Source organism: Lipotes vexillifer, unplaced genomic scaffold (assembly GCF_000442215.2).
Source record: "Lipotes vexillifer unplaced genomic scaffold, Lipotes_vexillifer_v1.1 scaffold505, whole genome shotgun sequence".
Taxonomy (NCBI): Eukaryota; Metazoa; Chordata; class Mammalia; order Artiodactyla; family Lipotidae; genus Lipotes; species Lipotes vexillifer.
In genome coordinates, this window is record NW_006785581.1 from 2,219,211 (window position 1) to 2,242,260 (window position 23,050).

The window sequence follows — 23,050 nt, forward strand, 5'->3', positions numbered from 1 at the left end:
ATCATTTTTAAGGAAATTCCTCAGTGACGCCCATCTTCCTCTTCACTGGTCTCCTTCCTTTAATATTATTGAATGATAGTTTCGCCACAACCACAGCCTAGACCTCTAATATCTATCCCTGGTGCTATTGAATTGTTTCTAAGCCTAACAGCTTCTAATTTTGTCTCTTGCAATTCATATTCCTCTGTCCTCTAAGAGAGATCCAGCCAAAATACAATTTCTTTTAGCATCTTTATTGGAGTATAATTGCTTTACAATGGTGTATTAGTTGCTGCTGTATAACAAATTGAATCAGCTATACATGTACATATATCCCCATATCTCCTCCCTCTTGCATCTCCCTCCCACCCTCCCTATCCCACCCCTCTAGGTGGTCACAAAGCACTGAGCTGATCTCCCTGTGCTCTGTGGCTGCTTCCCACTAGCTATCTATTTTACATTTGGTAGTGTATATAAGTCCATGCCACTCGCTCACTTCGTCCCAGCTTACCCTTTCCCATCCCCATCCCCGTGTCCTCAAGTCCATTCTCTAGGTCTGTGTCTTTACTCCTGTCCTGCCCCTAGGTTCTTCATAACCTTTTTTTTTTTTTCTTTTTAGATTCCATATATATGTGTTAGCATATGGCATTTGTTTTTCTCTTTCTGACTTACTTCATTCTGTATGACAGACTCTAGGTCCCTCCACCTCACTACAAATAACTCAATTTCATTTCTTTTTATGGCTGAGTAATATTCCACTGTATATATGTGCCACATCTTCTTTATCCATTCATCTGTCGATGGACACTTAGGTTGCTTCCATGTCCTGGCTATTGTAAATAGAGCTGCAATGAACATTGTGGTACATGACTCTCTTTGAATTATGGTTTTCTCAGGGTATATGCCTAGTAGTGGGATTGCTGGGTCATATGGTAGTTCTATTTTTAGTTTTTTAAGGAACCTCTATACTGTTCTCCATAGTGGCTATATCAATTTACATTCCCACCAACAGTGCAAGAGGGTTTCCTTTTCTGTACACCCTCTCCAGCATTTATTGTTTGTAGATTTTTTGATGATGGCCATTCTGACTGGTGTGAGGTGATACCACATTGCAGTTTTGATTTGCATTTCTCTAATGTTTAGTGATGTTGAGCATTCTTTCATGTGTTTGTTGGCCATCTGTATATCTTCTTTGGAGAAATGTCTGTTCAGGTCTTCTGCCCATGTTTGGATCGGGTTATTTGTTTTTTTGCTATTGAGCTGCATGAGCTGCTTGTAAATTTTGGAGATTAATCCTTTGTCAGTTGCTTCATTTGCAAATATTTTCTCCCATTCTGAGGGTTGTCTTTTCATCTTGTTTATGGTTTCCTTTGCTGTGCAAAGCTTTTAAGCTTCATTAGGTCCCATTTGTTTATTTTTGTTTTTATTTCCATTTCTCTAGGAGGTGGGTCAAAAAGGATCTTGCTGTGATTTATGTCACAGAGTATTCTGCCTATGTTTTCCTCTAAGAGTTTGATAGTGTCTGGCCTTCCATTTAGGTCTTTAATCCATTTTGAGTTTATTTTTGTGTATGGTGTTAAGGCTTGTTCTAATGTCATTCTTTTCCATGTAGCTGTCCAGTTTTCCCAGCACCACTTATTGAAGAGGCTGTCTTTTCTCCATTGTATATTCTTGCCTCCTTTATCAAAAATAAGGTGACCATATGTGTGTGGGTTTATCTCTGGGCTTTCTATCCTGTTCCATTGATCTACGTTTCTGTTTTTGTGCCAGTGCCATACCGTCTTGATGACCGTAGCTTTGTAGTATAGTCTGAAGTCAGGGAGTCTGATTCCTCCAGCTCCATTTTTCTTTCTCAAGATTGCTTTGGCTATCTGGGGGTATTTTGTGTTTCCATCGAAATACAAATTTGATCATTTATTCCCTTTTTTAATCTTTTCAGTAGCCTGGAATAGCCTCCAGACAAAGCCCAGACCCCGCAGCCTGACATACAGGCTCCTACCTTCCTCTTGAAACTTGCATAGTTCAGCTGCTCCTATGGAGGTTGCATTCCCAAGCACGTGAATGATCTTCTTGTTCTACAACTTTGCACTTTTGCTTAGCCGGCCCTTCTGCTGTGTTTCCTCCCTCTCTTTTCTTACCTTTCTTTACCTCACCAACTCGTCTCATTCTTTCAGAGACTGCTAATGCAGCTGTTCTTCTTGGCAACTTGAGGAAAGATTAGGTACCCTTCCTTAATGGTTCCTTATCATCATGTGTTCTGATTATGAGGACTTAAGATATTACATTCAAATCATCCATTAGCACCTGTTGCTCCCACAGTAGTCTAACCCAGTGGTCAGCAAACTCTTTTGGTAAAGAGACAAGTAATAGATATTTTAGCTTTCTGGGGCACATGGTCTCTGTCACAACTAGTCAACTCTGCCATTGTAACACAAAAGCAGTCAAAGATAATCGGTAAATTAAGGAGCTTGACTGTGTTCCCATACAGCTTTATTTACAAAAATAGATTGCAGGCCATATTTGGCCTGTGGGTTATAGTTGGTAAGTTCTTGATAATGGAAATCACAATCATGTCTTACCTTACTTAGTATCTCCAGCACCTGTTTTGGTGCCTGGGATCGAAGAGTTGCTCAGTACATGTTAATTGAACTAGGACTGTGTTAGCCCCTCCAAACCATCACATGCCAAGTGCTTATTCTTGTTTTTATTTGACGTACAGTCAGGTTGCTGTTAAACAGTTTCAATTCTGTATCCAGCTGGCATGACTCATTTCAGGACCAAAAGTGAGTCAGTACTTCCTAAATTAACAGGTTACACTCTAAAAAGGAGATCCGTGTATCCTGCCTGAGCATCTAAGGCTTCTTGCTAACTTTCTCAGGTATTTCATTACCCTTGGGTCTTTCAGCTCTCCTTGAAACCGGCCACAGTGCCATCTGCAACCTGTTTATTGAAAGCTGTGTGACTAAGGACAGTAATAGAATTTTTCAATCAATACCCAATTGTAGCAGAAGCCAGTGGAGAGATTTCAGGGCAGCTGTAACATGCTGAGGTAACTTGGTGTCTCTAAGAAATCAGGCAGCAGAGAGCGGTATTAACTGAGTTCCATCAATCACACATGTGGGCACTGGGTCTGAAATTTGGTATAGGAGCTAGAGGATCGCATGATGTGTATTTGGTTGTGTAAACCCAGACAACAAATTCGTCTGAACTCTGCTTATGACATTCAGCTGGTTTGGGCCCCTCGTAACAATTGTCTTTTCTTTTCCCCAGTTCAAAAATTCATCAGTCTTCTCTGTGCACATAACACAAAAGGAAGAACAGTGGCACCTAATGGTAACCCTGGGAGAGTTGGTACCGAGAGGGAATATAGCCTAATAGAAAGAAACTTGGAAGTCAAAAGACCCAGAATTCAAATTCCAGCTGTTCCGCCTACTGTGTATTTTGGGTCTGAGTCAGGTTACATCCAGAGCATTAGTTTTCCTGCCTTTACAATGGGGATAATGCCTGCCTGCCTGCCTGCCTGCCTACCTGCCTTCCTCATCACAGTGTCTCAGTGAATTTCAAAGCAATTTTTGGCTGTGCAAATGCTATGCAATGATAGTTGTTGTATTATGAACACCTCAATTATTCCGCTTCTCCAGGGAATGATGTGTCAACCCTAAGTGAATTTCCCTTATAATTTAATCTGTTAAGTGCCAGGAGTTTAATTTTAACAAAGTTTATGTAAGTCTTTCTCAAAGAATGCATTGCAAACTAACTGCTTTATTAAACCAAATAGCCGATGCAGATTTAACCCATGTGTTGTTCAGAGTTAACACTGGGAATTCTGCTTCTGTTAGCAGTGTCATAGCTGTAGGTGCTGCTGGCTGTGGAACTGACATGCGATTGGGCTCTGGCTTAGAAGTAGTATGGCTTTTGCCTTCTGGAAAAATCCCAACGACTTTGTTAAACTGAGCTATTTGCCTCTTTTCCACAAAGGGAAAATGCATAGTTGGAGAATTATCGAAATACTGTTGTAGTTGGAAGGAACATCCAGTACCACGGAGTTTGATCTCTTCTTAGAAAGAAGTGAAATGAGATCCCAAGGGTTTAATGACCTGCTCGTGATGATACAGAGAATGAGTGTCAAAGCTCACACCTAGGGCTTCCCTGGTGGCGCGGTGGTTGAGAGTCCGCCTGCCGATGCAGGGGACACGGGTACGTGCCCCGGTCCAGGAGGATCCCACTTGCCGCGGAGCGGCTGGGCCCGTGAGCCGTGGCCGCTGAGCCTGCGCGTCCGGAGCCTGTGCTCCGCAACGGGAGAGGCCACAACAGTGAGAGGCCCGCGTACCACAAAAAAAAAAAAAAGCTCACACCCAATCCCTGATCACCTGACAACATTAACAGTAGTGGACATTTGCATAGAGCTTTACAGTTTCCAAAACATCGGCATATCTGCATCTTATTTGGACCTCTCGGAAATCCTGTGAAGTTGACAGAGTGGGGGTCATTCCCTCCATTACCAACATGTTAAGTGACTTTTCTAAGGCCACCCAGTTGCTGTCTGGTTGGGAAGAGATGCTGGGGACATGCACCTATCTTCTGATCACAGGTTCCAGTTTCATTCCAAGCCATCATATTTCACACCCCTGCACTGTGCCTTGTCTATTAGAGCATGCCGTGTAAGTGCTGCATGGCATCTGGGGCAGTGTGGCTTTGCTGACTGCTCTAAATTTTCTTCCTAAAAAAAGATGTCTTCTCCCAATAAGTTCTTCCTGTTTCAGAGCAGTTTCTCCAGTGTGGCCGTTGGTATGCTCTGAATTGTTCATAAAGCACTTAAAACCTTACTGTGAGGTCTGTACCACTGGTGCTAGCAGTCACAGGCACCTTCACATCATATCAGCTCTTACCCACTTGGACTCACAGTCTGCTGCTGTCTCCAGCCTCATCTCCTGCCCCTTTTTTCTTAGCATTTTCGGTTCCACCCATGCTGAATTAATTGAAGTTCCCAGCATAAGGAAGCCTCTTTTTTTTTTTGCTGTTTTAGTAAAAAATATTTCAGCTGGAAGTGATGTAACCCCAATTCAAACTGGCTTAAACATACCAGGGAATTTATTGGCTCCTGAAACTAACAGTCCAGGGATAGATCAGGCACTGCTGGACTCAGTATTTCCAAATTAGTATAAGGAAGGCGTCTGTCTCTCTTTTCCCTTTCCTTCAGTCTGAATTTTTCTGTGTGAGATTTCTTTCTTAGGCCAATTCTTTCAAGTGGAATGAAAGAAGACCACTGGCAGTCCCAGATTTACATTAGCTAAGCAATTTCATTGGAATGAGAGTACTTCCTACCACCTCCAACACTATGATAGCATCAAGAAAGTGGTCTTTTTGAATTGGCTTAATTATATATTTCCATACTTAGAATTGGGACATGCAATGAGTTCAGCCCAATCCACACGAACTGAGAGTAGGGATAAGAGAGATTCCTGAAATGAAACAACACATCGTGTTACTGTTAATGGGGAGTGAATGCTGAACAGGCAAAAACAGCAAACTTTCACTACACGCACTAAAAGGCCTGTCCCTCAGCTCACCCTGTTAAAATATCTGGTGCCGTGTTACTTACCTAGAAAACTCCTGTTTATCTTTCTAAACCCTACTCATAAGCCATTTACCATGTGGATGATTTGGGTGTAAGTTACTTAACCTCTATACGTTTTAGTTTATTTGTCTACAACATTTAGAAATAATCAAGCATCAGACTAAGGCCCTCAGGTGGTCATTGTGTCCTCAGTATGGCTCTGTCTCAGTATTACTGATTATAGTAATGTCCTATGAAACCAAAAAAATGAACGTGAAGTGATTTGGCCTTTTATTTAATGTCTCACAATCTGCTAGACTATAAGCATTACTGTTTACTCTGCAGCTCTTGAAATAAGACTTAGTTCTTTCACCAGTTGCCTTGACACAGGCTGTAGAATTTATAAATCTGATAGACAGTAAGGCATCTCTGCCGTCATGCCCAGGAGGTTGCTACTGTCATCTCAGGAGACTCCTAGTCTGAGAGACTGGAACCCCCTCTATCCCCTCTCTCCATATGCTCTTTTCATCTTCATGTTAAGAAATGTCCTAAGTCCTCAACTCCTTGCTTTTAATCTTTGACGTGGCTTCTGTTGCTGTAGCCAATCTCTACTTCTCTTCCTTCCATGTCTTTCCTATCTGCTGTTTCTCAGGTTCTCCGATTTTATATCTAATGATCATCAATTCCTTTTTTTTTTCCTAATTTGAGATACAATCAAAACACCCTTTTGGATGATAATCTCATTCACTTCACTTGGTTACCTAGATGTTTTCTCTTGTGCTTACTGCTTTGACATTGTTCTCCATTCCAGTAATTTCTTGGGTATAATTTTGGATATGGTATCATTCTGGATGTTGGAAGTTCCTGATTCCTCTTTTGAAAAATAGCAAATGGTAAATAGCAACACCGTGAATGGTTAGTGAAAGAAGAGGAAATGATTTAACTATTGAGGTAGATTTTATTGAAAAGTTCCAAAGCCGCTAGTATTGTTCTTACGATTCAGAATTTTCCTTCTCCATTGCCCAATGCATAAAATTTCATTTATACTGTATATTCTGTTCTGTTGAAGAAGAAAGTAGAAGCCAAAGCACTTGTAACAGGTCAATAGAAGCCACCTGAGTATCTTCTCCAATGATAACAGGAAGTTTAAAGTGCCTAGTGACATTCAGCTAAATCTTTTGCTGGTTTTAGAAGTCTACTCTGTGATTTGTAATTAATTTATTCAATAAGGAGCGATTGATTATGTATTATGTGCCAAGAACTGGGTGCGGAACTGGAGACAGAGGGATGAAAGACACGATGTGCGTACTTGAAAAGCTCAAATCTCTTAGGCCAGACAGACTGGTAAGAAGACAGTTAGGAGAGTATGATAAGTGATGAAATGTCTCTGGAGGAATACAGGAGGGGCCTTATAGTGCATTAAATAGTGACACCCCCCCCAAATATATGTCCATGTCCTAACCCCCAATACCTGTAAATGTGACCTTATTTGGAAATAGGGTCTTTGAAGATCTAGTTAAGGGTCTTGAGGTGATACCATCCTGGATTTAGCGGGGACCCAAAAATCTAATGACTTGTGTCATTATAAGAGAAATGAGAGGGAGATTTGAGACACAGCCCCCCTGGGGAAGGCCGTAGAAAGATGAAAGTAGAGATTGGATTTAGGAAGCTACAAGCCAGGGAATGCCAGGAGCTGTGGGCAGCCAGAGAAGCTGGGAGAAAGGCACGGGGCACGTTCCCCCCACAGCCTCCAGGAGGCACGAACCCCATTGAAACCTTGATTTCAGACGAAGAGAGAGTAATGTTTTTTGTCTGTGTTAACTCGCCAGTCGGTGGTAACTTCTTACGGCAGCTTTAGGAAACTAATACAGGCCTTTAACCTAGACTGCAGGTCTGGGGTGAAAGAGGGTTATCCAAGATAAAATGCTTCCCAGTTCAGGAGACATTTCCGCTGTAGATTGGAGGCCAAGGAGGAGTTAACCAATTTACCGATGGGGAAAAGAATTCCAGGCAGAAAAAATACATGTAAGCGTAGTCCATTTTATTGCCAGAGAAAAAGCCTCCGCAATTCATAACTCTGTAGAAGGAGGGCAAGAGACATGTTACTTACCCAGTTTGTTTCCTTTGGACAAAGTTCTTGCTTCTACTCTGCGGAGTCTACCTGGTCCATAGATTATTGGGGGAGCTGTCGACTCCTCTCACGCCTCCACCTCTATCACACCGGTTTAGGGGACCATCAGTTTCTCATCTGAATTATTGTAATAGCTTTATAAGTGGTCTGTTTGCTTTTATTATCGCCTGTTCCACCCCATGGTCTATTTTTCCTCAACACAACAGCCAGAAAGATCCTGTTAAAACCTAAGTGACATTATGTCACTCTGTAGCACAAAACATTCCAACGGCTATTTCATTCAGAGCAAAAAACCAAAGTCCTTAAGTGTCCTAAAGACTCTAAGAGAAGAGCGATTCCATGAGCTTTCTGCTGTCGTCTCCTGTGACTCAGCCCCTGCCTCACCTGGCCTGCTTGCCGTGCCTGAAGGTGCTGGGTAAGGGCCTGTGCCAGGACCTTGGCACTGAGCTGTTCCCTTTGCCCAGAACACTCATCACCCCCCTTGTCTGCCTGGTCTGCTCTCTCTAATCCTTTATGTGTCTGTTCAGATGTCAATTTATTAGGCCTTTATGACTGCCCTACATAGGTATTAACCCCTCTCCTAACACTTCTCTCCCTTACTCTGCTTTAGTTTTCCCCATAACACTTATTATTATCTGAATTTTTGTACTTTTGCTTGTTTGCTTGTTTTTCCCCCACTAAAAGGTAAGCATCATAAAATCAGAGACATTGTCTGCTCTGATCATTGTTATATGTTAACTGCCTAGCAGAGTACTTGGTGCATAGTAGGATTTCAACTGCTGGTTTTTGAATGCGTGGATCAACGATTCTTAGATTTTTTTTTAACTGTGAACTTTATAAAAGAAATGAAAATGTTTGATAGGAATTTCGAAACCCATGCTTTATTTAAAAAAAACCAAGTTTCAAGTGTAATATTATAGAAAAGAGATGACTGAGGCCTGCAGTGGGTTCTGATGTTCGTTCCATGTTCCTTCTCACTGAAAAAACAAATGAGCAAACAAAAAATTGGGGTTGCCAAGTACTTTTTTTTTTTTTTTTTAACCTGAACTCCCTTTTTACTTCTTACAATTATCCAAGGAAAGAATATAGTCCTTGAGGCCCAAATGTTATCAAATGGCTTCTGAGGGAGGCTCTGCTTCTCTCCTGTGTACTTTGCAAATGCTGGCTGGGCTGTGAGATGCCCCATCTTGTCTTTCTGTCCCTCTAACCTGGTACTCTGTACCTGTCATTTCCTTGCCGGGATCATAGTACACTGATCAGAATGAACAGCCTCTGCACACTGTGGGTATAGAGGAGATATTTAAAAATTCTCTGCATGAGCGGATTCCCTTCCAGCTGAGAGTCTGAGCTGGGAGCAGCTCCCCAGCTGGGCAGAAAGTTGGACGCCATGAAAACTCCTTTATAACACCCTCAGGAAATAGTAGCCACAGCATCTTGCTTACCCTTTTCATAGGCAGCATCATGTGGGCTAACCAGATGGATACAAAAGCAAGCTCAGCCTGTGTGGACAACTGTGCCCGGGGGGTAAGGCAGCCAGTGAAAGTGGCAAGGGACAAATCTGGAGAGGAAGGCAATGTATCAGGCTCTGTGCCACTTGCTTTCATGTTTATATTGTCATTTAACTTTGAAACAAATTTGATGAAGAGGTATTTATGTCTTCATTTCACAAGTGAGCCCACAGAGGCTCAGAGAAGGTGAGTAATTTAGCCGAAGGTCACACAGCTAGTGATTTAATCCAGGTTTCTCTGATTCCACGGGCTGTGTTCTTTTTACCTGTACCACGCTGCCTGTAAATTAGAAATACATTTAGAGGGATTTGAGCTTAAATATTTCAAAAGGAACACTGGCTGAAGAATGAGGGCAGCTCATGTTGTAGATGAGATGTAGCTAAACATCTAGACAATACAGATAACCAGGCGGTGGTGAAGGCTAGAGGCCCGGTGGGTGTGTATGAACATGAAAGCAGCCATTAATCAGGCAAGCTCGCTTAAGAGGACCCTGGGTTTTGACTTTGAAGGCAGCCAAGGAAAGGTCAAATATATGTTTTGAGTCCACCAGCAAGCAGCACTCTTTGGAATTCCTTTGCATTCTACAACACGATAATCAATAATTCTAACTCTGGATTCATTGGTCGGGACCTTCAAGCATGGAACTGAAAAGTAGTACATTTTCAACAAAATACAAATGTAGCCTGATAGCCCTGTGAATTAGGGTTTCATTTACCCTTGGTTCCCCACATTAGTGTATTTGTCCTCAAATGGGTTTCCCCACTGTGTATATAAGTATGTAACTAATAATAATAATTAATATCTTTTGAGTACCTGGGACTAAGTATTTGACCTTTATTCCTCATAACAACCATGTAATGAGGGTGCTATTTTTCTTTCAATTTTGTCATGAGGGAAATAAATTTCATTGATATTTCTAGATCAGCCCCAGGTCACACAGCTAGAAAGTGGCAGATGTGAGATCAGCACCCAGGGTGCCCATTTCTTAAAGCCTCTCATCTGACAACCTAGGTGTCTGTCTGTGTTAGGTATTACAGAGTGTGGGTGCAGTGAGCGGTGTTTGCTGCAGGGTCTGATTGCTAAGTTAATTCTTTTTCATTCCTCTATTCTTTTCATGCTTTCATCCTTCTCTCCTCCCTTATTTCTACCTTCTCTCCTTCCCTCCCCACATTCTAAATCCCCAAACTAGTTTTCACCCATTGGGTAAAGTTGGCATCACTTCTCAGATACCTGATGCTGTTTTAGAATCCCAGAGCCTGGAATTCTTTGTCTCTGCTTTTCCTAATTAACTTTCTCTTGAGCAAGTCGTCTACTTCTCTCGTCTCAGTTCTCCCATTTACAGAATGAAGTTACCATTACAAATCACCACTCAAGATTCTTATGAAGCACTTTCTAAAACAAAAGCATCAAACTCTTTACAAATCTGGGAAACTGTTCAAGATGGAGGTGGGAAATTGAAGAGCTCTCTTGAGAACTTGGGTCCACCCGAATTACCCAGCTCCTGTCACTGCAGCTGGGATCCATATCTCACTCAAGATTTCACGTCTAATTCCATGCGGTTATATAAAAATCACATAGTGATTTTTCCTGGGAGAACTTGCTGGAATTTATTTCTTAAAATCTCTAGACTGTGACCTCCAGGCGTAATAGATGTGTTGGACTCCAGTATGGCAGTGCAGCAGGGAACCTTCTGACCCTCGCACCCCAGGCTTTCTCCTCAACTGCTTTTCACAGCTAGCACTTGCAGGCTCCCATTTCCTAATGTTCCAGTAAACGCTGAATGCCAAATTTTGAATTGCGCTCAGAGTTTTTGTTGCAAAGATGTAATTTGACTGTTGCCTTAGTTTGTACATTGTAGGGAGTCCCGAACTAACTTCCTGAATTTTGCTTTTGGAAATTTGAACACCATCTCTCATTCTGTTCCTCTTCTTGGGTTTTTGTCTTCATCCCCTTCATCATTTTCTTTGTTATTGATTCCAGTGCTCAACAAGCTCTCAAACTCTGCCATCGATTTGTGTACCGGTTAGGGAAGGTAGGCTGCGAAGAGTTTTGATATTTGAAAGAAAATGCTGTACTATATTAATTACCCTGGAGAGAAAGAGATTGACAGATTTAAAAAGAACTAACATTTACCGAGTGCTTACGATGTGTGGGCATTATGTCAAGTACTTTACCTGCACTATCTTACTTAAGCCCGGTAATATCAGTATGATGTATGTTCTCTTAGTGACCTAGTTTTATACAGGTAAGGAGTATGAATATAAGTTCATTTGTATCTTTTTTTTTTTTCTTTAAATACAAAGCAAAAGTAGACTTACAGACATAGAGAACAAATTTATGTTACCAAAGGGGAAATGGGGGGGAAGAATAAATCAAGGGTTTGGGATTAACATATACACATTACTATATATAAAATAGATAAACAGCAAGGACCTATTGTGTAGCACAGAGAACTACATTCAATATTTTGTAATGACCTGTAAGGGGAAAGAATGTTAGAATATATATATATATATGTATATATATACATATGTATATACATATATATATATATATATATATATATGTATATAGCTGAATCATGTGAAACTAACACAACATTGTAAATCAACTATACTTGAATAAAAAAATAAAAATTAGAAAGAAAGTTAGAAAGAAGTTTGATGCTCAAGGAGATGAAGGAACTTTCCAAAAATAATCACAATGGTAATCATTTTGCAATATATAAACATATCAAACCAGCATGTTGTACACTTTAAACTTACACAATTTTATATGTCAGTTATATCTCAGTAAAGCTAGGAAAAGAAATCAACCAGCTAATAAGGGCTGGAACCATGACTGGAACCTAGGTCTCTCTTTCCAGAGTCATGCTCTCAACCGCTCACTGAGCCATAGGTGGTCCTGAAAGACTTACCGAGGCACCCCGGTTGTTTGCGTGATGTGTCAGTGATTGACCCCACCCCCCAGGGGCACATGGCTGGGGCTGAATATCCCTCATTCCCAAGTTCTTAGTAATTTCCTGTTGAATTGCTCTCCCTTTTATATGATTCTTCCAGTTCTACATTTCAGAGATTTTAAAATCATAAAAATGAATTCATATTCAATATTTTGATTCTGCCTCCCTAAGAAAGAGACCACTCTTGTTCTGAATGAAAGTGAAATGGGGAAAAAATAAGATAATATTGGCAGTCCTAAATCCTTCATAAGACCAGTGGGTATCTGGTGAGACAGGCAGAGCAGAAGGGGCCCGTCTGTGAGGTAGCACTTATCCTGCGTTCCTGAAATCCCGGCTAATCCCCCCCACTCCTCATTCCTCACAGCCCCTCTTCCAGGCAGCTGAAGCCTCTTTTAGCTCTACCCAGTTGTGCTCCATGCCTCTATACCTTTGCAGACACTGTTCCTTCCTCCTGACTTTAACACCCTTGGCCCGAAGCTGCCTGATTGTTTATTATTTATTTTTCTGATTCAGCTGAGGCAGCAGCTCTTCCTTGGAGCCATTCTTGACCTTCCAGGCAGAAACAGCCCTTTCCTTCTTTCCGCCTCCTTTTGGTTTTGTGTATTGCTAGGATCTGTAAAGCATTATGCGATCCTAGCATTCTGCTCCTTAGGGCCTTTGCACTTGTGGTATCCTCTGCTTGGAGCACTCTTCTGCCTGATAACTGCATGGCTCACTCTTTCTCCTCTTTGGGTCTTTTCTCAAATGCCACTGTTTTAGTGCCTTCCGTGATTACCCTGTTCAATTACAACCTTCCCCACTGGCATACTTCATATCCCCCTGGTCTGCTCTATTTTTGGCCATGACACTTGTCATCATCTAATTTGCGATCTCACTGACATGTTTATTTTGTTATTCTGTATCTTCCCCCTAGAATATAAACCCATATGTTGACATGTTTTTATCTGTCTGTCTGAGCCCTGGTTCTCAGAATAATCCTTGGTACAGAGGGTACTCAATGAGTATTTATTAATTACTAAATTAAGGGACTGTCTTCTCTCAACTTTCATCCTACTGACATTTTGACCTGGATAATTCTTTGTTGTGAGGCTGCCCTGTGCACGTAGGATGTTTAGCAGTATCCCTGATTTCTACCCACCAGTAGCATTCCTCCATCTGTAACAACTAAAAATGTCTCCAGACATTTCCAAATATCCCCTGCGGGGGATATTGCCCTCAGGGAGAATCCTTGTGTTAGAATCCCAGATCCTGGAAAACAGGGATCATATCTGTTTAGAGTATCTGGTGTCAAGCACACAGTAGATGACTGATAAATTTGTAAAGCTGGAATGATCTGACTTGGTCAAATGTTTATCTCAAATCTCACGATATAGTTAGTTTGTACACAAGACTGTCTTCTCAAACTTTTTATTTTCTCTATATAATTAAATCACTCTACCAAGAAATATGGGTTCAGTATCACCAGAGTTCAGGATGATATAGAGGAAGGCAGAGTTGCAATAAACATGACCATGGCCCTTAAGAATCTCATAGTCCAGTTACAGAAACACATATATAGCATCCCCCAAATGCAGAAGGATGCATTATCTCTCTTTTCAAGCTACGCCACTCCTGTCTAGTTCATCTTCTGTAACAGATTTTCTATAAAGGCCTAGTGAGCAAATATTTCAGCTTTGCAGGCCATATGATCTCAGTTGTAACTACATCCATAGAAAATAACACTTGTAGACATTTTCTTATCTTTTCAGTCTTTCTAGAGCTAAAACCAACATCTCAATGTGAAGATTTCAAGGTTAATCTAAAAGTGACTCTATGCCCACATCCTATCACAAGATGCTATGGACTAGAAAAATGTGGCTATCACCAAGAATGTATGAAACAAGTGCATGGTTTAAACTACGGTTTTAGTGGGTTGGGAAAGCAAGTCATAGATTCATAGCTGCATTTGTAAATTACCTACAACAGAATATAATACAATACCATATATGGAAGGCAGTACAGTACAGTATAATGCAAGGCAATATGATAGAAAATATCAGAGCGCATTACACATACTAAGAGTGCATTTTATATTTCTGGTTGTCTATGTGTGTACGTATGGGGTTTCTGATGTAAAACTTATTTCTAACTATTTAGTGTACTAAAAAAGATCAGCAAAGCACTGTTTTAAACCAACTAGAATAATGGATACAAAAATGGAAAAGTCTATATGCCGATACCCAGGCAAGACAGTATTGTACCTTAAGGTAAGTAACAAATCTGGAAAGTGGATGAGAGATGGCATGACGGAGAGGATGGCTCACAGATTGTAAAACGCCCCTGCTTCCCCACATGGCTTACTGTGTTCTGTTCTAATGTTCAGTCTCTAACCTTGATGTGAGTTATCAGCAGCTGTTCATTTTCTTCATTTATTTGTTACCTTTCTGCAGGACAAAACCATGACCTGAACTGTCTCTTTTCCTGTGCTTCTCCACCTGGCAAAAATCCCATTCCTTCTTCCAGGCCCAGCTCAAATGCCAGCTCTGTTGCAAAGCTTTGCCCAGGTGCACCAGGCACAGTTAATCACATTCTTCTCTCAGTTCTTTATTCATACTGCTACAGGGGCACAGATCACATTTGAATGTGCTTGGTTTTATATGTGCCATTCTCTGCTACTCGATTGTGAGCTTCTTGGGCATGGAGGCAATTTTCATGTCTCCTTTTAGACTTCTCAGCACTCAGCACATTATCTACACATAGTAGGTGGCTAATCCCTAAATGGAGACTGCTTAGTGATGTTGTTAGGACTCTGAGCTTGAAACCCAGGATGCCACTCAGTAGTGGTGCGACCTTTGATAACTTACCTTACTTCTCTAAGCTAGCTTTCTCATCTGAAAGGGAGAATAGCGTGAGAAATGCACAGCATTGCTGTCAAGATGAAATGGAATATTAGGTCTATAAGGTACTTAATGGGTCTTCGATAAATGGAATTGACTGTCACTGTTGTTGTCATTATTGTTAATACTGTTGAAAAGAAGAGTGGAAAAGGCTAGCAGAGCCGCAGATACAAACACAAATAGTAAGTGATAGGAGTGAAGGTGATTTAGGGGCCAATAATTAAATATTAAGTTATGCAGTATATTGTGTGCTTGAGACCAGAATGATGAAAAGTGAGAACTGCAGACATCTGGATGTTTGGTTTTATATATCAGGGTAGCTGTCTGGATGTTTTTCACCCTTACTTTTATATTTTACACCCTTGAGCTCAGGGAGACTTTGGGAGGAGGCAAAAAGGGATTAAAATAACCGAATTTTACTCACGGAGGTACTCCATAGACCTAATTGTGTAAAGTCGGAGTGGAGTTTCTCACGTGCAACACTACTGATGTTTTGGGCCAGATAATTTTTTTGCTCTGCAAGATTGTCTTGTGCATTGTAGGATATTTAGCAACATCCCTGTCCTCTACCCACCAAATGCCAGTAGCACACTGACCCTACCTGCCATCTTGTAACAACCAAAATGTTTGAGTGGATCTTTGATAAATATTATGTTCTGAACAAGGTGAGGAATAAACCACAAAGCAGACATGGTGGAGGGGGATGATCTCACCTTTATTATTGACAGAGCTGGATTGGAGAACATGAGGTTAAGTCTGTAAGTCAAGCTGGTTTGCTAAGAATAAACACAGAATAAGACCAGCTTACCCACTGAATCCCAGGGAGAAAGGCATCATCAGGGAATTAAGGAAAATTGATACCATTTGAAGGCATCTCACTCCCAAGAGAAAAGTGAGGTAGGCATGGAGTTTTACTGAGCGTGGCCAGATGTTAAATACTTTCTCCCCCCTTTGGAATTTAGGTGCATATAGTCAAATTAATTATAATCTTTGGTTTATGACACCTTGTAACCATTGGTCCATGGTGGCCAGCTTTTATTTATTTTGATATCTTGATAGTTATTTTTAATAATGAAATTCACACCTACTAACTCACCATCCAGAATAAAACTAGAAATGTAAATATTACTCACTCCTAATGATAGTTTTTCTCAGCCCATTCTCCTGTTTCTCCCACCCAAGGGACATCATCCTGATATATATTGTTTCCAAATTTACCAATAGAATAAATCTCTCTACCTCCCCAGGGACAGAATGAGCAAAGCTGGCAAAGAGAGGGCAGAAATGAGCTTAAGGAAAATGCTTTCTCAAGGAAACCAGGAGGGAGGGAAAAGGGTTTACTTCTACCAGATGGTGTTGATATGTTTCCTTAGTTTTTCAGAATACAGGGTGTCCCTAGAAACTAAATATATGCCAGTTATACTTTAAGAGTATCATACCAAGTGTTTATAACTTGGAGGGCTATTACTTTTTTTATTAATGTAAAACTATTTTTGTCAAATTGAGCACATGGTGATAATACTAGGCATCCACAAACCTGGCATCTGCAAACCCAGTTTCTCATTCTGTTCCCCTTAAAGTCCAAGTGTTGTTTCACATGCTAAGAATTTTTTAAATATAAAAAGTAGTCTTGGGCTTCCCTGGTGGCGCAGTGGTTGAGAGTCTGCCTCCCGATGCAGGGGACGCGGGTTCGTGCCCCGGTCCGGGAGGATCCCACATGCCGCGGAGCGGCTGGGCCCGTGAGCCATGGCCGCTGAGCCTGCGCGTCCAGAGCCTGTGCTCCGCAGCAGGAGAGGCCACAGCAGTGAGGTCTTTCTTTGGATAAACTCCCTCAGTTTTGAATTTTTTAATTTATTTTATTGCGCAGCAGGAAGAGTCCTTTCAAAAATAGAATCATACCATTTTAGAGTTGATCTGATCCAATATCTCCCCCAGGGTAGCAGTTAATAACAAATGACATTATAATGACAGATTCAAGTTTGTAATCTCATTGAATATCTGTGGTCTACAAGCCATACTTTGGAATCTAGAAAGTGGTCGACGAAGGAGTGACACACCCATGGTGCCTGAGTTCTTCTGAGTTTGCAAAAGAGCTATGATTCCAAGTCCCATGGCAAACCACATGATACTGCTGGGGTCACCAAGTCAACGAAGGAGTGACAATTAGCCCTTACTAAAGAATAAGTGCCATAGCATAGGGATCTTTTCACTGCTGCATCTCCAGAATCTAGGTGAGGAAACTGGTGCGTTATAGTACTGGTATTTGGAAAAGCAAAGGCCTGGTGGTAAGTTAAGACAGTCACATCCAGCTTTAAGCTTATTCCACTTGCAGTGCCCTGTGCTGGGTGGTTTACGCTGGTAGTTTAATTTAACCTGCACAGCATGGTGTTTTCATTATTATCATTATTGCTTTGCTCTTGAGAAAACTGAGGTCCAGAGGAGTGAAATTATTTGCTTAGGTCACACAGCTAATAAATACAGAGCAAGGATTTGGACCATGTGGTTTCTACCATCCTGTCTTCTCATAAGCTAAAAAGAGATATAGTAGGTGACCTGGCTTCTTGTTTTGGTTATGCCATCAACTAAGTAATGCTGTGCAAATTATAGGTCCTGTGAGTACCAGAAGAAATGCTAGGTTCATAGTTGATCCAGAAGGGCCTATTCAGATATAAATAATGTGTGCACAATTTTTAGACTAGGATACAATAGTGTGTTTTGATGTTTTATGAGGTTTCAAAGAAAACTCGCACTGATCTTGATTTCTCCAGAGTAGCTTAAGTTTTGGATGACATGCTCCTTTTTAATTTGCTTTTGTGTTTTTTGAAATTTTTGGCATATTACCTAGGGTTCAAGTAGGCAGTGAATTTCTTTATTCCAGATAAGTTCCAATAAAAGCAGTGTGTGCAGTTGGGTGAAATGTGACTAAAAATGGACAAAAATGGAGTTTAGGTAATAGGTGCATGAACTTGCACAACTCCCTACACCCCTTCTTCAATGCAGTGTGTGAAATTTGGGAGATATTGTTTTCTTCCAATCTGTAGTCAGTTCCCTTAGCCCTTATGGGACTATTCAAAAAGGGAATAAACCTGCCTATGTGAATACCAGATTGCAGGTGAATCTGCACTGTGTCTTATAAAGAGGAGGTAAGACTTTGAAGCCAAAGAAGTCTTTGTTTGAATCTTGTCTCTGCTGCTTATCGTCTGTGCAGCTTACAGGGGGAACTTGATTTCTGAGTCCCCATTTCACCATTTTTGTTTGGAAACAGTAACACCTATCTGATATTTGATGATAAGGGCTACTACTACTCTTTTGAGAAACTAAATCAAGCACAAAGAACAAGGGTTGCCTTAAACCCATCTTGGTGAAGCTGAACACCTTATAGGATGGGTTTATGTTGTCTGAGTATTAGACAATTTGTACAAGTTTCACAGTCATAACCAATTAATTTTATTTACGAAATACTTAACACTATGTGCCAAACACTATTTTAAGTCCCTTACAAATATTGACTCATTTTATCCTTATGGCACCCTATTTATTCTATCTGCACATTTTTAGAACATCACAAACATATGCTTTCTTCACAAAATCTATTATCATTTCTGTTTAAGAGGTGAGTAAATCAAGAGCACATGTGTATTATAAAACAACATCAAGTCTCCTAACCATGTCTGCTGATGTGTGTGTGTGCGTGCACACACGCACATGTGTGTACACAGATCGGGATCAAGTGCTGTTTGTGCCACAAAGAAACCCAGACTGAGCTTCCTGCTTCCAAGCCCCTGCCTTCTTTGGGTGCCACTTGAAACTTTTCTTTACCAGATTTACATCTGTCATTTTTAGCTTGCAAAAAATTTTTCTTGTTCTGTTGTTAACTTTGATGCAGAGCTCTACTCTAAATACCTAACTTGAAATGTTTGTCACCAGAGTCCACAATGTGTGATTTGGGGGACAAGAGATTTCATATACATTTGTATACATATATTTATATGCATTTGGTTTTTGATGAACATACCAAGGCAGATGTTGTCTAAACCTTTTTATTCTCAGTCTCAGGGTACTGAGATGCTGGAAATAGGAAATGGGATTCGAATACCAAGATACACACTATATATCCTCTGGCAGAAACAGAGGAGCTCACAATTAATTGCTAAACTACAGAACGTTAAATCATCCAAGGGACATCAAATGATGTGGAAAATAACAATATTGTGAGAAGTTCTATTTACTTGAACTAGCATTCAACTATCTAAAGAAATAATGTAGCTTTTTAAAGTTAGACCCATATTATTTATGTGATGATGGCAAAACATAACCATGACATTTTTCCAGGGTGACATTTTCCAACTGCAATTAAAAATCAAAACATTTGCTCACCGAGCTCTCATGTGAATAAAAGAAATCCTGCGTTAACAAGTTGCAGTCATCTTCATTAATGAGAAATTTTGCAGGTTAAGAACACAAAATTATTGGTTATCCAGCAGGGTTTGATAATAACTTATTCAGATGGAACTGTTGCACAGTTGTGAGAACAAGTGTTTTCCTGTCAGAACGACCTGCAGAATATAGACTAATTCATTCAGCAAATATTTTTTGAGCATCTACTGTGGCCTCAGATTCTGAGACTATGGCGCCACGGGGAGCAAAAGTAATCACAGTACTTGCCATGATAGGTCTTGCAGTCCAGTGGATGGAAGAGGAGATGGTAATCAATTATGCATAAATGAACATTTATATTTAAAACTGCAAAGGAAAGGGGCATGGAAATATGCTCTGCTAGTGTGTAATAAGGGGAACTAATCTAAGGCTAGCAGGGTAGTGCGGAGATGGCCTTAGGATGACTTTGCAATGTTTATCAAAAAGCTTTGTCAAGTCTATACCCCTTGATATAGGATTTGTACATTGAGGAACTTTCCCTAAAGGAATAATTTGAGATGTGTTAAACATTTTTTCTATAAGGACAAGGCATTGTTTTTATTATAGAAATGTTGGAAACATCTTAAATATTCAAAAGTAAGCACTTAAATTTATTATGTCCTTCAAAATTGTTTTGACTACCGAAAATCTTTAAAAAAACGTAAAAATGTTTTCATTGTAATAAAAATGCTTAGTAAGAAAGAGTATCTACAAAACAGTGAGTATTTTAAATGCCTTTGCCTTTATCCTAACCCCGTCCTTTCTAGTTCCTCAATTGATTCTTTGATTTCAAATATATCAATAATCATACTAATAGTAACTGTAAGAGCTCTTCATACTAGCTACCGTTTAGCCCCAAATACTTTATATCCATTATTTCAATTGATCTGATGTAAACCAGTGAAATAGGTATTATTTCATTTATTTCTTTTTGTATACCGTGACTTTTAAATATGTCAACATAGATATGTATTCCCTGTGCAACAATGAAATAATTGTTTCAACGCCCATGCTATTTACCATGAATTTCCTTATTGCCATTTTATCTAAGAGAAATCCCTTATCGTTTTGTGACAGCATTCTGCGAAGAGGGCTGCAGATATGGTGGAACATGTGTGGCTCCTAACAAATGTGTCTGCCCTTCTGGATTCACAGGAAGCCACTGCGAGAAAGGTAACCTCATCTGGTGTGTGTGTGTGTGTGTGTGTGTGTGTGTGTGTGTGTGTGTGTGTGTGTGTGTTGGGGTGAGAGAGAGAGAGAGAGAGAGAGAGAGAGAGAGACTAGGCTTCAGAGAGAATGGAGGCTCTTCCTCTGGAGCTATAGTACTGCGGGTTGACTTAATACATTATGTCTTGATGGTGGATGTGGCTCTCCTAAAGTTGGGTACCTTTTGATTACTGTGTAATAGGCATCCTCCTTCTGAAAATAGAGCTTCATTTGCCCTCCCTCCAACGTGTCTGATTTAGCAAGGTTGAGTCTTTTCTCTAGCTCCATTTGCAGTGTGCATTTTTAGTGCTAATTAGAGATAAAGGCTGACAAACTGACCAGCTCCACTTAATCCTCTCTTGGGTAGCGTCACAGGCAACCCCTGGAGTTATAACAATCTGCTGCACCCACGGAATCTAATTTAGAACTACATGCTCCTTGTGTAAAAGCACATTAAATAACCCCAGCAGCAGGTTTATTGGTGTGCTTGGGATTTTATTATAATATTGGTTTATTAGGAACATTATCATTCATGGACCTGATAATATAAGCCAATTTGTATTGGTAAGATTCCATTATGTACAGCTTTCTATTTGCAGTAAATGTAGTGTTTGCACTGGGCACTATTTGGTGAAATCTAGCTCTTTTATTAATTGGTGAAGTCCTCCTACCTGTGTGTAAATGAAATTGACATTCAATGCCAAAGTGGCAGTGTATGTATCAGTGCAAACAAGAGGTTTATGCCATGTAAAATTGAGTATTTCACTGTATTTTCCCATGAGCTTCATTAGGTTAAAATCACTGTGTTATGTGTTTCTGAGTCTGGAATGTCACACTGGACACTTCTCATAGTAGAGCATAGCACGATGGCAATATGGTGCTATAGTCTTTATCCCTATTATTAGATGAGGGGGAGTATGTTTTCATCTAATGCCAAAGATCTAAGCAAAGCTCTTGCTTCCTTGCCTTCATGTTAAAGGTTTCTGAATTTAAATAATAATTTTTTTTTTTTTTTTGCGGTACGCGGGCCTCTCACCGTTGTGGCCTCTCCCGTTGCGGAGCACAGGCTCCGGACGCTCAGGCTCAGCGGCCATGGCTCACGGGCCCTGCCGCTCCTGGGCATGTGGGATCTTCCCGGACCGGGGCACGAACCCGCGTCCCCGGCATTGGCAGGCGGACTCTCAACCACTGCGCCACCAGGGAAGCCCCTGATCCTTTTAAGAACATGTCAAAATTTAACTACATAAATTATTCAACAAGGAAATCAACAATGAGCATCATTGTTTCCATATTTTGTGAAATTATCAACAAATCAGATCACATTTATTAAATAATAATTACTTGGTTTGTCTTTAAAAAAAAAAGACACATAAAGAGCCAAGTTCCGCCTCCGAGCAGCATGAGAGAATTATCACATGGAACTGAAGGATTCTTGTCAAAAGCAAAGTAACTTAGCACACATAACCATATTGCAGTACATTTGATTTCAATTCGGTTTTCTAAAATGAAAAAAAAAAAAATCTAAATGTTTCGCATTATTTCCTCCAAAACTGCTATGTTTCCCTAAAATTAGAATACAGGAATTAATGGAGACAGAATGGTGATGATGATAATGCTGATGATGAGGGATTCTAATATTACTAATGATATACCATTTATCATGTACTAATTATGCATGAGACCTTTTAAATGATTATTTTAATATTAAGAACAAACAAACGAGATAGATATTATTACACTCATTTTACAGATGGCAGACTAAAGCTTGGGTAGATTAAGTAACTTCTGCAATGCTACAGAGCCCATATTAGAACTGAGAATAAAACTCAACTTGTATTCCACAAACTACATTTTAAACCCTTGCATGTGTTTCAAAGGGATAATGATGAACTTCCTGTAAAATCTGGGCTCCAGGTGAATCAGAATATCTGGGGGAGGGTCCATGAGCCTGCACTTTCACCAAGCACCTCGGGTTGCTTGTTATAAACCAGTCATTTTTATATTGTCATAGTGATACTTAACCAGAGTATCTACTGTAAAGTTCTTATTCTTTTTGCATCATAAAGAATTGGAGAAGAGCATTGATCTTAGACCAGGGCCTGAGTCAGTGGCAGCCCAGGAAGAATTGGTGATGGTTTCTGATGGCTTTGCTGATTTGACCTCTCTCCTTTGTTCTGCTCAATAAGTGGCTGATTGAATTGATGCTTACATTCTGGTCCATAATGTGGAACAGGAAAAAGCGAGATAAAGGAGAAAATCAAGACCAGAGGCAAAAGTAAGACAGACATTGGCAGGTCGTTGGTTCCTAGATAAATATTAAAGTTGAGATTCAGAATTACTTACTCTTGAAAACTTATACAGTTGCTATAAGGTAAAAAAAAAAAAAAAAAAAAAAAAAAAAAAAAAAAAAAAAGGTTT

At 40.2% G+C, this 23,050-nt stretch overlaps 1 protein-coding gene across 3 annotated transcripts in view; it reads left to right on the plus strand.

Annotated features, from left to right (window-relative positions):
• Positions 1-23,050, plus strand: part of NELL1 (neural EGFL like 1) — an 881,356-nt gene that overhangs the window by 648,383 nt on the left and 209,923 nt on the right. For all 3 annotated transcript variants that reach the window (XM_007457631.1, XM_007457632.1, XM_007457633.1), the window contains one exon: positions 20,504-20,599. In XM_007457631.1, coding sequence (XP_007457693.1) covers positions 20,504-20,599 — 96 coding nt within the window. The remainder of the gene's footprint in view (positions 1-20,503; positions 20,600-23,050) is intronic.